The sequence below is a fragment of the Nipponia nippon genome, unplaced genomic scaffold (assembly GCF_047370975.1).
Source record: "Nipponia nippon isolate SJK-2023a ecotype South Korea unplaced genomic scaffold, ASM4737097v1 scaffold_1, whole genome shotgun sequence".
NCBI classification, from domain to species: Eukaryota; Metazoa; Chordata; class Aves; order Pelecaniformes; family Threskiornithidae; genus Nipponia; species Nipponia nippon.
In genome coordinates, this window is record NW_028262290.1 from 52021997 (window position 1) to 52039992 (window position 17996).

General features: G+C 38.1%; 1 protein-coding gene across 8 annotated transcripts in view; it reads right to left on the reverse strand.

The window, feature by feature from the left end:
• The window catches only part of MIB1 (MIB E3 ubiquitin protein ligase 1), an 84782-nt gene that overhangs the window by 16316 nt on the left and 50470 nt on the right, over window positions 1–17996 (reverse strand). For 7 of the 8 annotated variants that reach the window (XR_015704247.1, XR_015704244.1, XR_015704241.1 and 4 more), the window contains 5 exons: window positions 11073–11205; window positions 10602–10688; window positions 7642–7803; window positions 2075–2256; window positions 586–778 (listed from right to left, as the gene is read on the reverse strand). Coding sequence is in view for 5 of the 8 variants with exons in the window: in XM_087755138.1 (XP_087611264.1) it covers window positions 586–778; window positions 2075–2256; window positions 7642–7803; window positions 10602–10688; window positions 11073–11205 (757 nt within the window). In the remaining 3 variants the exon portion in view is untranslated. The remainder of the gene's footprint in view (window positions 1–585; window positions 779–2074; window positions 2257–7641; window positions 7804–10601; window positions 10689–11072; window positions 11206–17996) is intronic. The other variant, XM_087755139.1, reaches the window with a different exon arrangement.

Genomic DNA, 17996 nt, shown 5'->3' on the forward strand with positions numbered 1-17996 from the left:
TCCCCAAAATAGGGCACAACTCGTTGATACTCTGAAGGAGAAAGACAGCATAATGAAATTCATGATTGTAAAGAAAGAGAAGGTAAAAGTTGAAAGTAGTTATTAACTTCAAAAACAAGCACGTATTAACTAACTCGGTTTACCGTCAAATCATCTTTCCAAGAAGCCCTAAGGAATAGAAGAACTCAGAACTGAATATTGCTGAAGGAAATTATACTTCAGGGAAAGCACCAATTTATCTTAACATGCGGAAAAAAATACCGGGGGGGCAGGGAAATATCTGTTTAAATAAAGCATCCCTTGGTGACTGTATTAGAAACTCTGAGGACCTGAACAATGAAGACATTGCAAGGTGGGGAGAGAATGAGGGGCAGGTAGGACATGAGTACAGGCAAACAGAAAAGAGTAACATACAATGTTGGGACAAGGTATCATTATGCTGCAAAATTAATTCCATCCAGTGAGACACCTGTAAGGCAAAATACCACTTAAAATATACTACACTTTTCCCTGACCTCTTTTTTTTTTTTTTTTACTTTTCCATTAAAAACAGAAAGAGAACTAATAAACTTTGGAAGTTTTTACCTTTGTCCTAGACTGAACTTGTTCTTTACAGATGAGGCATTTTTTCACCCGTGGTGAACAAAGAGAACACGTGGCAATGTGTCCACATGGGCCAAACAGAGTATCTCTCTTCATGTCTGAACACACCATGCATTCTTCCAAGGTTTCAGAATCATTGTTGATCATAGATGGACTTCGGGAACCAACCTGACCACTACAAAGAAACCTTGCAGTCAAACTTACTTTTAAGAATTTTTAAAATTCTTTATTTAAAATGCACATCAATTAGCTGTTTACCTCAGTGTATCACCATAAAGCAATCCAAACTGCATTTCCCCAAACATACAGTTGACACCAGAGTGCAAGGTCATATGGTCAGATAAGACATTGTACAGAAACAGGCCACACAAGTCAGAATAGCATCTCATGAACGTAAAAACCCCTTCCCTCCCATTCTAAGAGTTTACTTTATTAACAGAGATGTACCCTCTAGATTTAGAACTGCACAGCTTAACACTTTAACCTTCAATATACTTCCAATACTTAGCAAATGACAGGCTTGTAAAAGAACCCCCAAACTCCCACAATGAATTCACCTCGGATCTTTGTCCTATGCTGCTGCTCACCCAGCAGAGGGAGCGCGGGTTGAACCTAACCAGCCCATTCCTACAGCCCGCTCAAGCCCATAAAAGGTGGTGAGAAAGAACAGCCACAGGGATGAGGCTGAGACAGACAGACACAGACAGAAAGACTCTGAAGAAAATAAGCACCTTACACACCAGGGTAGCATCAACAAAACCAGTCTCTCTTCATGACATTTTGCAAGTACATTTTTGATTTCCATGCAGGAATTAAGGATGAGAATCATGTAAGCCAATGGTGGGAACACAACTAGGACAAGTAGCAAGCTGAAAATTCTCATACTGCATGCACTTGATAACATGGCATTTCACTGAAATCAATCCCTAGAGAAGTGCTTCTGAGACATCAGACCTACCCTCTCCTTCTTTTACAGGATCATACAATCATTCAGGTTGACAGGTACCCAGGAGGTCACCCACTCAAAGCAGGGTCAACACTGAATTCACATCAGGTTATACCCAGCTTTGCCCATTCCAGTCTTCAAAACTTGCACAGACAGATATTTCACAACCTCCCTGGGTAACCTGCCCAATGCTTAGTTATTCTTCCAGTGATTCCCACCCCACCTCCTGCCCTTTTCTGGAATGGTTTGAAGTTCTACCAACCTCCAACTGCACATTGCCACCTTCCCATTCTCCTCCCTCCCCTATTAACATGTATGAAAGTCCCATAAGACTTGTGTAAGTTTCAACTAGTGTATTTGAAAATAGCATTCAATGTACTATAGAATACCAAGAATTAATTGAAAGTCAAGAAAAATCTTGTATATTTTAACACTGTTGCTAATAAAGGCACAATGTTTTAAATTCATCAGTTAATCTATAGAAAGCAGAGATTTGGAAACTGTGTATTTTATCAATATACAAACCTGACTTTTTCTTTGTGACATTTAGCCAATGCTTTGCAGAGACTAGGATCAGGGCAGAGGTCGAGAGGAGACTGACCCTTCTTATTACGAATGCTGAGGTCAGCTCCGTTGGCTGCCAGGAAGCAGGCAATAGATGCTGCACTCTTCTTCTCTGCTCCCTGAGTGCCAAGTCCCATTATTAACTGAAAGAAAACAAATATGTAAGCAACTTGAGAGACTCTCTAAACAGTTAGGAATAGTCTGGCTGAAGGAAAACTATTTGACGTGCGCACATGCACATACACACGTACGAACAAATCTGTAGGCCCAAGGAAGCATCTCTAGAACTAAAATCAAAACAATTGTATGGTTGCTTAATATTGAGTCAGCTATACTCAACTTTCCTTTAAGGAACTAAAATTCATCAAGAAATAGTCCAGCTATTGAAGGATTCAATCTGCTGCACACCTATACTCACTTTTGAAGTGGCTGTCCTTCTATATAAGCACTGTAAAGGGTAAAGTCCCAGTGGGTATATTCAGAATACACTCAAAGTATACTGAAATTTCTGAGTGCAGAGAAAATGCTACCACCACCACACTTGGACTGAAAATGCAGTTGGGCAGAGAAGTGAATACACACTTACTTTTAGTCTAGTGAGTAAAGCACCAGCACAAGAAAGACTTGATTTCAGTTGCCTTCTCAGCCTGGAGGGATTTAAACTCACATACCTGTCCTCCTGGGCTAATCATGTAACGCTCCTTCACCCTATTACAACTATTACTGTATTTCTGCATTAGCATACTGATTAGGCATAATTCACAGAGCCAGCTAGAAAAATAAAGAGAGAAGGCTCACTACCATAGCCCAGGCAAGGAGAGGATTCACCTACTCTGGAGCATTCTGGGCCTGCTCCAACATCTTTTTGTATTAAAGCTTGATCAGATAAAACGCATAAGTATAATGCAGACTACATATAACACAGAACTGCTGGCACCACTAAGAATCCCTCGGCAAACTACGCTAGACTATATTCAAAACGAACAGCTTTGGCACAGCTAGGACAACTCCAATTCAAGGAGTTTTAAGTGCTGAATTCCAGAATTATAAAGGCTTTGACACTAGGATAAAGGCAGGATTTTGTATGCACCTCTTTCCCATTAATTGGTTTAAGTGCCCAACTTGACTGATGTACATCTATCTTTGCCACTTTCAGTTTGTACAATCTATCCCTGCAGGTCGTCTTCTAAAAGCTGGGTGTCAAGTATCACCCCTAAAAATTACGTAATTTTGGCTGGATTAACAACCATTTTGTATTTAAAGAACTAGATGTGCTATTTCAGACACAACAGAATACAGGAGTACATTTAAAATACCAGATACCTGTCACTGTAGCCCTAGAGGTTGCATATCTTGAAGTCTGAACTACAAAGAAAACAGTTTTCAAAACCCTTCTAGTTATTTCCCCCACCTCTCAGAGGTGACTTGTGAAGAAAAAGGCTTGGTTTGGGTCCATGTCTTGCAGGAGATGAAGTATGTATTAGAAGTCTTTACCCTGCCTTGACAACTGCAAGATTATCCTTCTCATCATATAGCCACCCAGTTTCCTAGAGAAGCAGTTTTTTTAAACCTCAGTCTATACATTTTTTTCTAGTTCAGAGTTCTTATATGAATAAGTATTACTGAGGTGCTACGAGACCCTTGAAGGTCATTTCATGAATTCACAGATACTCATGGTCCTTCATTCTTCCCTATGATCAGATAAGAACAGTACAACTTGAAAGACTTCATACCAGGAAAACCAGTAAGTTATGGAAAGAAATTGTTTTGTGGTGTTCAGATCACGGAACATTTTTGTTTATAAATTCAGACCATATTTCTGCACCTCAATTACAGCATTGGCTGAAGTGAAGCAGAGATTTTATCTAGCTTCAGTCCGAGTACCTTGGACCATGCCAGTAATCCAGCCAAGGTAGCACAACGCCGACTGAAAGCTGATTTGCTCCAAGGTTGGCAGAGTAGACTTTTTGAAGGCATGCCAACACCAAACAATTTGCTGTAGTCCTTTCTTACTTGCTGGGACAAGAGTTCTCTTACCATCCACACTGGTACCTCATGGGCTCTGAGCTGTTCCTGAACGAACAGCTATTGTATCTCCAAGAGGAAAATCAAACACAGCTAACAGGATAGTTTGCTTCACTCGGTGTGGATATACACTATGCCAAGACTGGCTCCTCCACCTGGAACAGTCATCAACATTATTCAAGAAAATCTTGAGTCCTAAAATGCCTCTGTGTGCTGTATGCTTTAAAAACACCAAGACAATATTGCATCCCATGACACTTCTCTGGTAGTCTGCAACATTTCAGGCACACAGAACGAAAAAAAAAAAAAAAAGAAAACAAACCACAACTCAACCCATGCACAAAAATAAACATTATGTCTTAGTGCCTATTACGGCTGCAGCAAGCCTCCTCTGGAGGGTGCTTGCCCTGAGACGCATCAAGAAAAGCCAGTCCCAGCTAATTCACCTGCGAGAGAGAAGACTCAGTGTAATCCACACAAACAGCATAAATAACATCTAAGTTATCGTAGCTACTGAGCTATCTTTGAAGCTATAAGCACCTAACTGACTTCCATTAGAGTTTCTTTAGTTTAAGTTAGGATTTAGGTGGTGGCATCACTTTGAATCTTGAAAGCATTTTAAGGGTCTGAAAAATGCCTATATTAAAATAAATTACACTAAATGACCCTGGGAAATGATACATTTATTTAGAATAAAAACTACCCTAGACCAAGGAACACTGCACCTATAATAAAGCAACTGAAACAACTTTTTTTGTGGTGGTGGGGACTGTACTTCAGATAATTTCTTCTCCTCCCGGATGTACAATCACCACAGTGTGCTGGATGAAAAACATTTAAAATTATTTAAAGAAATGGGGCTCACCGCTCATAGCACTTGAACACAGAAACGTTTTTCAGATTGATACCTAAAACGTGTAGGGCTTTGTGTATTATCAAGATTGCTCACTACATGCATTTTAAATAGTCTATCAAAAAACAGCTGAAGAAACCTGACAAAAATTGTTTTAGTTATTACAACAGCTTAATGTTGACATTCGGAAGGAATTACTAAAAATCAATGCTAAAGAACTCATTCCATGTAATGCCACTTATGAAATAAGCTCACGATATCAGTAAAAAGTTTGTTTCATATTTTAAACCATGCTCAAAGCAAAAAATAACAAATGGTAAAATTTCAATGGAGCTGCTGTCCAACCAACTTTATCAAATATGAAAAACATCTAAAATCCTGCAAGTTAATTTTTTGTTATTTTTCAGTTTATTCAAACAAACAAACAAAAAAATCATTATTTGTTGAAGTACTATACTACAAAGAGGCACCCTACGGGGCTAGTAGGTTGGTATCTTCAGGACAGTAGTCCAAAGTTGATTAAAATTTAGCCAAGCAAAAATGAGCTCTAAAATACTAAAGATTTATGTATCAGATTTGCTATCACATAGACTAAAGGAATCTGATGTGTTTTCCCTATCTTTAAAGAAATTAATAAAAATTAATCCCAAAAATACAGATTCCATGAATTTAACTTAAGTCATCATATTCACAAAAAGAAAGCCTTTCTGTTTCTCAGACGAAACTATTAATCCTATTTATCCTCTATCATCCATCACCTGTATTTGCAATTCTACACAAGACATTACAAATGTGTCCTTGGATCGCTTTAAAGGTCCAGGTGCCTGCACATATTTCAGCAGCCTAGATCCTGTCTTTTTCTGATATATGATTTTGGGCCAAAAGGTGGCCTACTATTAAAAGTGTTCGCTGGTAAAATCTAGTTTATAGCATTTTTACATTACCCTTATTTAAATAAAGGTAGATAGGTACAAGTATTGTTCTCAATTACTATTTTCCACAAAACAACATTTTCAAGATAGCTTGATCTGCTGATCACCTTAAAGAGTTTTCAGATATATCTTAGCCCAGCTTTACTCCATCTTTTACATTTCAGCCACATCTTATGTTGCTGCCACATAAAATTAAAATAAGCAAGTTTTCGCCTCTTTTCTGGGGGCACGTATCTTCTCCACACCACTTAAACCTCCCAAATTTGTTAATTAGGCAAAAAAGTTTTTTTTTGCAGCTAAACAAAGTGCAAAAAAATGACCAATAGTTTGATCAAGCTAATACAGGAGGTACTGGTTGATTGTGATTTTTTTTTTTTTTTTTTTAAACATCAGCACATTTTTAGGTGACCGGAGAGATATAATCATGCAGGGATTTGTTTGTTTGTTTGTTGTGTTGTCTTCCCCCTGCCTTTTTTTTCAATTATTATTTTAATAGGAATAAACCAAAAGTTTAATTATTTTTTTTTAAACCAAGGATACGTCTCAAATGAAACTAGAAGAAAAAAACTAAAATTTAAAAAGGCGGTAGAAAAAAAAAAAATCCCACTTCTTGTGTTAAAAAACTCAAACCACAACAACTCTAGTTTCATTGTGAATGCCACTAATAAGATGGGCAACAGAGAAAACTATTTATGAAATACTGAATCACAGAAAAAGTATTTCTCTCCTGTTCATTCGTTTCACAGTTAAATACATGCACACTAAGTATTTTGGCCACCTCTCACAGAGTCCATTTCAGATCATGGAAACAACTGAGCTGTAATTGCTTTCCTCCTCTCACTTAAAAGGACACTAGCATTTTCTTACATATGCCAGTCATATTTTAAATCTTTTTTCAAAGCTTATTCCAGTGTATTTCAGCAAGATTAAGTAACCAGTCTGAAAAACATTTGTTGTACAGTGGAATTATTGTTTTGAACAAAGGCTTTTTAATAAAGTTGTTGGGTTTTTTTTTAATTAAATGAATGGCATTTAACATTTAAAGACAAATTTGTTGTCCCAGTCACTCAAAAATTTTACTTCTCCTTTGCCTATCAACAAAACTATAAACTTCAGTTTTGCATATAGTGTTCACACAGCTTTTTGGGTGTGAGTGTTTCTTTTTTCAATAAAACATTTTGACCTTTATTACCTGGAGTTTCTTAGACTATTACCTTACTACAGCACAATTTCTGAAATGAACTCTGTCAGAAAGATACATAACAATAAACATATAAAGATTAAGAATGCCTTATTCTAACAGAATAAGCTTTCAGAAGGTTATAGAAGCAGCTAAACAATTAAAGCTACAAGGACATGCAAGATGTTGAATCACAGAAAACAATTTTAGTCTTATTCTGTACTGTGATACTGCTTATTTTTCTTTCCTAAAAAGCTACTTTTGGTTTTTTTGGTAGCCATACACGTTCACTATGGAAGACAGATTTGTAGAAATATTTTGAACTAAATAAGCCATTTTTTCTTTAACAAAGACAATAACCACATGTGAAAAGCCACATATAACAATACGATTTCTGTCTACACTGCAGTCTAATCCAGAATGTCTATGTAAATTTATGCTGCCAGTTCAACAGTACAGAACCAGACAAACTAGACAAATAAAGAGACAAATGTGCAGGGGGAAAAAAAAAAGTAATAAATAAATGCATTTTATTTACTGTGTTCTTTGATGGCTCCCAAGCAGTATCTACCTTGCCCACATCTTGCATGTCTTGGAGTTGGCGGAGCTGTGACAGGGTGTGGTGTCTCAGGGCTTCATGCAGGGGAGTATCCCCATCTTTATCCTGAATATCCAGCTTAGCACCTGCACGGACTAAGAGCTGAAATGAGAGAGAAACCAATTTAAAACTCAAAAAAAAAGCGCTATTTATTCCTTTTAAAACTAATTTCAGTGAAACTATGGTTTAGGATGCTCTAGCAGGTCCGAAAAGGGTTATTCTTATCTTGCTACAATTTGCAGTTGAGTTTATTTAAATTTATTTTCCATACTTGGAGCTCAGCCCTCAACTGAAGCACTTATCTCTTCAAATATCAAGCTTATTTCAGCAGAAGCCTAATGCTTGCCTGTCCTCTGAAGAAGCACTACAAGAGATGCTATTTTAGAGGATTCTTTATACTGTCCAAAACCTTTAATTCTTACAAGATAGCCTACAAACAATGTAACATATTATAGCAATATATCAGAACCAGAACAAGCGGGCAATAATTTAGATAAGTACATATTCTTTACTATTAGGTTTCAATGACCTCAAAAATCACCACTTTCACACCATGCTAAACTTTACAACTTAATTTACAGTATCCTCCCATTAGCAAAGTAGTTAAGCATGTACTTAGGTTTATCTTTATTCAGCAGAAGACATAAAAACCACTGACACTATTAAATACTATCTTAGAACACTTTAGAAAGTAATGAACTGTAAGACTCATCTTTAAGGCTAATTTTAGACACACATTCCAGGTCACATGACACAAAAGCAAGCACAAGGCTGCACAGGCCCTCCTATTCATACTGCCTTTGCATACAGCCCTCCCATAATTCGATACACCAGAACTTCCTTAAATATGCTGTTAAACAAAAAAGTCAACACAGGCTGACAAATAACAATTGCCCCTAAAAATTAAACCCTGTCATTGTTGCTATTCAGAAACCTGTAGATAGCAGCTGAGGTCTTAACTTTAGTTTTGAGCTTCTGCTACTCTGCAAAGTTCAGATTAGCAGCAGAGACAAAAGGCATAGCCTAGAAACAGGAATACATGAAGTGGGATCTCCCTCTTCAGAACCTGCATGCTTACAAGGATCTCAGCCTCTTGGAATCAAAGAATCTCAGACGCTAGAAAAGGAAAATAGCTTAACAGGAATTCAGAACTTAATTTCCAAGGAAATACCTGCCTGTAATTGACTGCAGCTTACCATTTTCCCCAACCTTTTCTTCCACAAGTGAAACCAAGAAAACCAGATAATAGTTGCAACACTTTCCCCCCAACTTCTTACACTCTCTAAATGGACTTACTCTGGCCCAACTTTTTTTTCTCATATTCTTATCTTGTGTCTGCCACTAGCTATTTACTGCTTACGAGCTTCTTCTGGAAGAAAATCTATAAAAGAACTCTTTTCAGAGCAACCTAGAATCCTTAGCTGCCATGAAAATTCAAAGCCTTTGCAGAAGTTAAAAAAAAGAAAAATTAAAAAAAGCAAACCACCACCCTTTGTCATGGGAGCAGGGCTTTTAAAAGAACCCTGCTACCTTTGACCACTATTCCACAGATGCCTGAGGGTACAACCCAGCCCTGGAAGGTACCCAATAAGAATTAACTTTGAAATACAGAGCCAACATGTTCTTTGCATGGTTGCATGAGTTATTTTAGGACTTCTCAAAGTTAATCCAACTCCAAAGTATGGATACTCTACAGGGTCATTCACTTAAACATTCTCGGATATAAGCATGTCAGTCCAATACACATACTAGTTCTTCAACATGCCTACCTTCCTGCTCATCTGCTACATTAGTATTGTATTCCCAGGTACCGTGTCAGTTCCAGAAGGGCACAAGAGCTCACCAAATATAGCTGCGAATAGCTTGCAGGATGCAAGTGACACTGACTCTAGGAAACCATTCTTTTGGTAGCAAGCAGTTCCAGATATAGGGCCATATCACATGTTTCACTGTAATGGGATCACATCCATCAACCCTTGGAGATGGAGAAACCTTACGGCAAAATAACGCTAAACAGAACCACAGATATAGGTCTGCATAGGGGGGACAATTCTCTGTAGGCCTAAATAAGAGATAGCTTTTACCATGCCATGACTCTTACTCTATAAAGACAAAAAAAAAAAAAAAATTACTCAGAGGGCCAAGGCCAAGTTGATGTATTCACTCATAGGGAACACATCCTACAGCAGTGAGTGCTCTCTCTGAGCCTCAACAACCCACGCTAGCAATCCAAACACTAAGTCACATAGGTCCCCTATGGACAAGGCACACAAGCCATAACGGGCAAGCTGTGCCAGACTCCTGTTTCCTGTGCCAGTCACAAAGTTTTCTTAAACTGAAGTATTAATTTTTGCAACCATGCGAGCAAAAAACAGAAACAGCACGACTTTCACTGTTACTGCTTAATAGCCCTCCCAAGCTAAGAACAGGGAGTTACACACTCAGAAGACTGAAAAGTGGTTAAACTCGTAAAAAGCTGTTTCACTTAGCTACAATTTGCAAAAGTTATCAGCAAGAATAATTACTCATACAGCAAGAGGCATCAGAAATGCTATTTGAAGGTCCCATTACAGGATCACAAGACTCAGACATGTAACAGCGGAACACATTCCCCCTTACTCAATAAGGAGGGATGCTGGAATTGGCAACTGCACAGAGGAAACTATAATGTACATGTACAAAAATTTAGCATTCCTGAAGTGTCCTTCATATTGCCGACTGACCTTCTGAGCAAATTAGCAGGTTTCTGAATTGACCAAAATTAATCATACAAACATTCAAGGGCTACATGTTGTTAAATCATTTTTTAAATATTCATGAAGCACCCATGTTTTAACAGCTACCATCAGCTTGAATCAAGTACCATTAACCATATGGCTTATTGCAAATAAGATACTTACCCTAACAATTTGTGTATGCTGTCGTTCAACGGCAAGGTGCAGAGCAGTTTGCTGGTTAACATTCTGGATATCCAGGTTAGCATTGCCCTGAAAGATATTCAAAGCATTAGATCATTATCATCCCAGCAGTTCAGCTACAGGCAAGGCAGTCCACTAGGGCACTGAATATGACCCTGAATATGATTCCTAGGTTTGGAGGTTTGAGAGCAGAAGTGATTAAATACTTTAATTATTCACTGTACAGATGTTGATCTGTTGAATCGAACGACGTATCAAATTCTTCGGTCCCTCTGCACCATTAGGCCGCTGTAATGATCTCAAAGGCAAGTTTGACCTTTACAGCTCACCACGTGTCCTTCCCTGCTCCATCGCTTCTGCATTGCAATTGCAGGTGTAAAGCAGCAAACTATTTTCACATCAGATGGTTAACTGAACTGTGACATTTAAATCCTCCTGAGAGAAGAGTCCTACCTGATGCACCAAAAGTTCAGCCACTTCCACATGATTATTGAGAGCTGCCAGATGCAAGGCAGTGTAACCATCATCTTTCTTCTCATCAACAATCCATGGTCGTGGTAACTTGGACAACAATACACGCATTGCACTGAAATAAACATCCAGAGATGGCATAAATGCACATATAATGTATTTGTTGAATGACAACAGGACAACAGTAAAACAATATTCATTCTCAGAACTACAAAGTAGCAGTAGCTAAAATAACATTACTGTTTTTTCAAAAAGAGAAAGTGGGTGAAAAGCTATACCAACAGTTCCAAAGAATAATTTCATGTTCAGTTCCTTCTAGTTAAAGCATACAAACCATACAATACCCAAAACAGAGTGTGGGAATCAGATTTTTTTTTTTTTTTTCAGAAGAATGTTATCTAACAGTAAAAATTACCTTAAAAAAAAGTATTCATACAAATTCTGAAACATAGATGACAGAAGTTGTTCTCCCTCAAAACCCTTATAGCATCCTTTACTTAATTATTTAATAAGCAAGTTCCACTACATTAGATTTCTTGAAAATTATCACTTTATAAACTGATGCCATTGGCTGTAACAGTTAAGACTTTCAATTTCTGAGATAAAACTGGAGTAAGACCTCTTAGGCACAGAAAAAATAAATGCTGAAACTGTAAAGCAAATATTAGTGGAATATTTTCATAACAGATAGTGGCTGAGTATAACATACCATGGCAGTGTCCAATATTCCACCCCACTTCTGTATGTGCTTACCAAGATGTGTACCAAAGGGGATTTATTATCTTACACCTCAAATTCAAGGGTGGGGAAAAGCAACTTGATTACTACAGTATTAAAGCAGACTAAAATCCATGAAGTCCAAAGACTGCAGTGTTAAGGGTATTAATAACACAATGCTAGATAAACAAATTGCTCAATCTTGTATTCTCTCAGAAATATACTTAAGTTAATGTGTCTTCACTTAGCTTTTGGAATATGTAACTAACCAAACTTAAATCCCTTATTGTCTTATCTTTATAAACAGCACATGCAGCTCCTTTATGACAGCTCCTCAGACAGAAAGAGAAAACCAGAAACTGCTACCATCTTGTGCCAGGAAACCTCTTCTGTCATCTGATCTTTCCCTACCATTGAAGCAACATGCTATTTACAGGAGAAAACAGAGCTTCTTCACAAAATTCAAACTTTAAAATCCAAGTAATACTAGCTAATGCAAGTGGAACCACTTAGTCACAGAATGCCTTGCAAAGCAGATACCATAAAACAGTTCTTCATTAGGCACCTGATATTGAAAACATGGGATCCCAATAAGCCTCAGAAATATCCTCATAAAACAAGCCTCTTAGCTTTTACTTTAAAATATTCTCAACAGATAGCAATAAGATGACCGCACTGTCAAGTAATAACTGAGCTCCTAATTCATTCCAATAATCTGTTACCTTGAACATCCACACTGCATAAGTGCTATTCACTCCTAAGCTCTCTTTTAGAGTAAGCCAACGAGTTTCCTATAAAACAAACAAACAAAAAGCTGTGGTTCTGGGGATAGCTCACTCCAATGAGCACTCCTGAAAAGCAGAAGAGTCCATGAGGTAGACTATTGTACCAGTAAGAACGTGCACTCCTTCCTACATGCTGCTTGGACACTATCCTAACAGACCCTGACTTCTTAAGCATCTCCATTTTCTCCTGCTACTGCACTGAGCACGCAACATAAATCCTCAGTTTCACACTTAATACACCATCCTGGCAATTGAAGGATAACAGTCACTTCCCCCCCCCCCCCCCCCCCCAGATTCAGAGTGTCTGAAGGAACCACAGCTAAGCAACTGCATCTTCAGGCCACAGGATCACCCAGGCCCACAGGAGACCCATGACCAACCGCTACGTGAAGCGGCCGCAGAGTGGACATAAGCACTTGGCCAGTAACTGCATGCATTTTGTAGTCTGTGGGTTATCTCGGTCTTTTTAGACTACATCAAAATCACAGCTTTCTCGAGGTAAGCCAATAAATAAGAAACCATTTGCAACCTCTTAGGATTTTTTCTTTTCCTGGCAGGGCTAAGCTTCTCACTTCCTCACAGTCCAAATCACTTATAACACAGCAAAATAAGACAACAACACTTAACAGATTGTACATTGCTCATTGTGAACCATTGCTCAGCCTCTATTCATAACACCTTCTACAGCTCTGTCACGCGCTAGGAAAAGAGACTAGAATATTTGGAAAAAAAACCCGCCAATGTTAATTCTTTGAGAGATTCATTTATGCAGAAGTTTCCAAAATCAAGGACATGATTTAGTAAAACAAGTTACCAAAGCTTTAAGAAATGTAGCAAAATAAACGAATATTAGTTGCATTGATAAACATCGTTTATTTTGTAATGAAATGATGTATTTTCAAACCTAGGATATAAATATGTCTCTGGTTCAACATCAGAACTGTTGCTAGCTGCCTTAGAGAGGGATCAAGTCTGGAGCACTGTGGTTCGTGTCCTGTCTGGACTGTACCTGGGCACACCACCATCAGCTCTTCAGAAAGCCGGGCTGATACAGAGCACGCGATACCAGCAGCACAACAAGCCAGTCTACTTTCTACAGTGGCTTCCCACAGGGTATCATGTCATGTAAGTTCTTTATCTTCACCTGCCAGGCTCAGTGCTTCTAAAGACCTCATAAAGCTCTGGAGTATCTACTGTGGATCATCGAAAAAACACAACAAAAATTACCTGAAAACTCCTTATGACCGACAGAAGCGATATGACCACTGGAAGTGACCAGTAAAAGGTGGGGCAACAATGACTTAAGAAAAAACCCAAGGTAAAGAGTTGTTTTTTTTTTTTTTTTTTTTTTACAACTGCAACTACAAGTTGAAGAACGCTATGGGAAGGCACCAACACTCAAATGTGCATTTCTCTAATGACAGCCAGCTTCTCTCCAAAGCAGCTCTAGCCACTAAACAAGGAACCATCCTAATCAACTCAGATGATATTTTATATCCTTTTCTTCGGTAAGGAAATAAGGAAACTGCCAACTCCACAGATAAATAAAATAAAATAGAATTTAAAGTACATTCACACACTTTAGCAGATGCATTGAGAAGTGAATATACTTCAGAAACATTATTGTTGCCATTTCTTTAACGCCTCTCATCTTTGAGAGAAAAGTAAGAAATTAATTGACTTAATATTTTGTATGCTACAAAAAAATTCACTCATCCTCATATTTGTAAGAGGGCCAGCCTTACCAGATCCTCTTTCAAATCCTTTCCTATTTAGTGTGTTGTCAAATACCAGGAAAATTTTCATCTTAAGTTCAACTTCAAAATATTTGGGAGCTAAGACCGGATCTTGCTTTCATGTAAGTGAAATGCCTGCTACATTTTTGGATGCTTTTAAAATGCATTGGTTCTGCTGAAAAAAACAGAAGGACCAACAAAACAAACAGCTTCTATGTGTAATAGATTTTTATCTTATTTTTCACAGCAAAGCATCAGAGGGCCAGTAACTACTCCTCAGTTGCTTCTGCCTATGCAAGTTAGAGACCACATCTCTATCTTCCAGGCTGTGCTAAATTACTGGACAGCAGGATGGAAAGACAGTTTTATGGACATGACACTTCAAAATTCTGCAAGACATTAATATGCTACAAACGGCAAATTCTTTTATGATGCTCAGTGGCTGCATCCTCCTTCTCATTAGCTGAGAGGTAGTTTCTTTCAATGCACAAGATCCTGTTCCTTCACGCTGCAGCCTCCCTTCCTACAGCTATTCTATTTTGCAGGATTTTCTAGAGCTGCTGCCAAAATTTTGACAGCTAAGTGGTTACCATTCACAACAGTACTCACTGGAACAGGCATGCACTGTATCATAAAAAGTCATATTAGTGAATTAATGTTGCATGCCAATTACACAGTAATTCTTGATTCACTTTTCCACACGAAGTGTTAAAGAAGCAGTCAAGTTGTACTGCTCCATTTTCCGGACCACAACACAAGTGTGGTCCTGAAAACTTGCTTTCATCTTATACACATTAAAACAGACCACAGACTACTTTCACTGTAGCTGTATTGAAAAGACCAAGAAAACAGCAAATCTAACAGTAACCCTGACCATGAACTATCATCTTCAGTGTATTCAACTGTTACAGTTACATGGCTAATTGAGTAGCTGCAAAGATTATTGGTAAAATGCTTAAAACTCTTATTGAAACACCGAAATTATGTCATCGCTATGCTCTTTAAAGATTACTACTAAAGCATTATTGACAAAAACAATTTTGTAACAGGTAAGCTTTGGCATTTGTTGGTCTGCGCTATTTTCAGGTCAGCAGGAAGCTGATAAAGATTTTGGGCCTTTTTCAGTTGGATGATCTTTTGCAAGTTCTGAAATTTTCTAGGTGGGACAACAGAAGAAAAGCTTCAGTGAAAATTTTTGAGGAAATTGTCTGTAAAGCTTTGAAGGGGGTGAAGAAACCAGTTCTTCTTTCATAGGAGTTAAACATCTGCTCAGTGAAAAAGGTAACAAGAAAGCATATGTATGTATAGGGGGTTGAGATCAAGGTATCTGTTGCTTTCCCAGGCCCAGCTGTTGGTGGTACAGTGACTTGTAAAGCCCACCATAACTAGTGTAATTCACCCCCATAAAATGACAGTCCAGGCTCTAATAGAAGTGATTCGATAGAAGGAACACCCATTTATACTGTGTTACATTTCATTTGAGATGTAGAAGAGTAAGAGCAAATGCTGCTGCTGAACGCACCTTTAATTTGACCTTCCCACATGAGTATTATTAATTTTTTTCTAAATTCAGGTTTTTAGAGAGGCTTAACATATATATGCTGTATTTAAATTATAAATAATAGCAGAATTCAAATTCAATATGATGAATTTTATATTTGCAACAAAAAATGCATCGCAGATCTGAACAATACAATTCATTTTTAGCCATGTAGAGCAGTTGTTTCAACACCAGACATACGAAACAAAAATCATTGTTATGACCAAAGGCATCCTTCCACCCTGCTTAAAAAATACGTAAAGAAAAACTAGAGAAGATTCTCTTCTACCAACTGCAGAATGATTTAAACGGGGAAGGTTGGGGATTTGTGGGATGCTAGTGGGGTGGTTTTGTTTGACCTTTTGGGGTTTGTTTGGTTTGGGTTTTTTTTGTTGGTTTTTTTGTTTTGTTTTTTTAAAGAACAGATACTTCAACATAAAAAAAAAAACACAGAGAGGCTACTTCACAATCAGCATTAGTACATTTAAATTAAATTGCTACTGAAAGACACAATCCCACTCTTCCCTGCACTTCAATTCCTGCATTATGTTGGCTCTACAGACACGTCACTGTCTGGTGAGTGAAGCACCCTGCCAGACTCTCGATTTGGCAAGTTTGCTTTCAGACAGATCAATGAGCTAATCCAACGTACCCTGCAATTTCACAATCACTAGAAGCGATAGGAATAAGGAAATGATGAAGCTGGAGTTGCAGGGAGGGCAGACTGCCCTTTCCAGAAGCAAAGTCTTAGATCAACACAAACTTATCAGGAATCGTATCTCTAGAGGCTACAAACATTCAGTCACTTTCTGCTACAGGTTTCTCTACTCCCCTGCCATTCTCCTCCCTCAGGGTCAGCTTTCCACTGTCCAGCGTGACATGGTTTCATAACATATTTTACAGCAATCCTGCCTTGAAGTATTCACACACACACCACCTTCTCCACTTATTCCCACCCCTGGCTCAGCTAAACCTGTTCATCTGTTTCCTGTCATGTCCTTAAACGGTTGAAGGAACAGATCAGATTTAAAGACAGTTTCCATTGCAAAGCTTTCTTTAAAGGCTGTGTAGTATGACATGCATTTTAAAACACAACTAGAAGCAAGATTATTTTTTACTAATCCCATTCTTGTCCACCTCTGCTCGAGAAAAAAGAAGTGGTCCCAACACAGCATCTACAAAGTCACCCCTTTTCGCTGCATTATTTCTGACACAGAATAGTACTCTGAGTCTGCTCACTGTGAAGCCAAAGAAATACTTGTACCAACATAGTGCAAGAAGTAACACAGGAGCAGGACAGTGCTATTTTTGGCAATGATATGATCTTAAGTGCACATCAGCACACAACTTCAAGCCAAATCAGTTCCCTGATCTGGTTCACACGACACTCGCTCTGTGTGCAGCACAGGGAGTTACGCTGGAAGAACGAAGAAGGAAGTATCCCTCAGGAACAAGTAATGAAGAACAGATTAATATCTTAGACTGCTATTACTGAGCGCTCTGTATCATGAAATTAGAGTTCAATATTTCGTATCTGACTGATGGCTCACTTAGCATAAGTTTAAGCACGGAGGCTGTTTCCTTCTTTTTGTCTCTCAGTATTTTCAAGTACCCTCCTGGTATTTGAAAAATCAATTTCAATATACATGAACCTAAAGAAACAACGAGATATATAAACTTACATGGAATTCACAAAAACGTATTCTCTATTAGCCTAGATCTTACACAACACTTTTGTCTTCAGTATATGATTACGAAATTGAAGAAAGAGAAATGAAAAAAATGTGACTTTTACCAGAAAGCTACACTGCAACGGGAGTTACAGGGTAAGCAGCTACCAAGCACAGCACAAAGTCAACACAAAAAGAAGAAGCAAGGAGAATATAAATCCAAGATAGTGGTCCATTCAGGACTTTGCAATTCACTCTCTGCCCTACAGTACTGATCTTTAATATATTAGTAACTACTAATTACATCAATATTCATTGAGATGACATTTTCATTTAACAAGTTTGTTTAACTTGAGAGATTGAGAGATTTTCAGCTTTTTCACTCTTCTTGCTCCTGAGCAACATAAGGAATTTTGTCTGAAAAATATAGAGGAAGTCTTGAGGTATTTGGGTTCCTG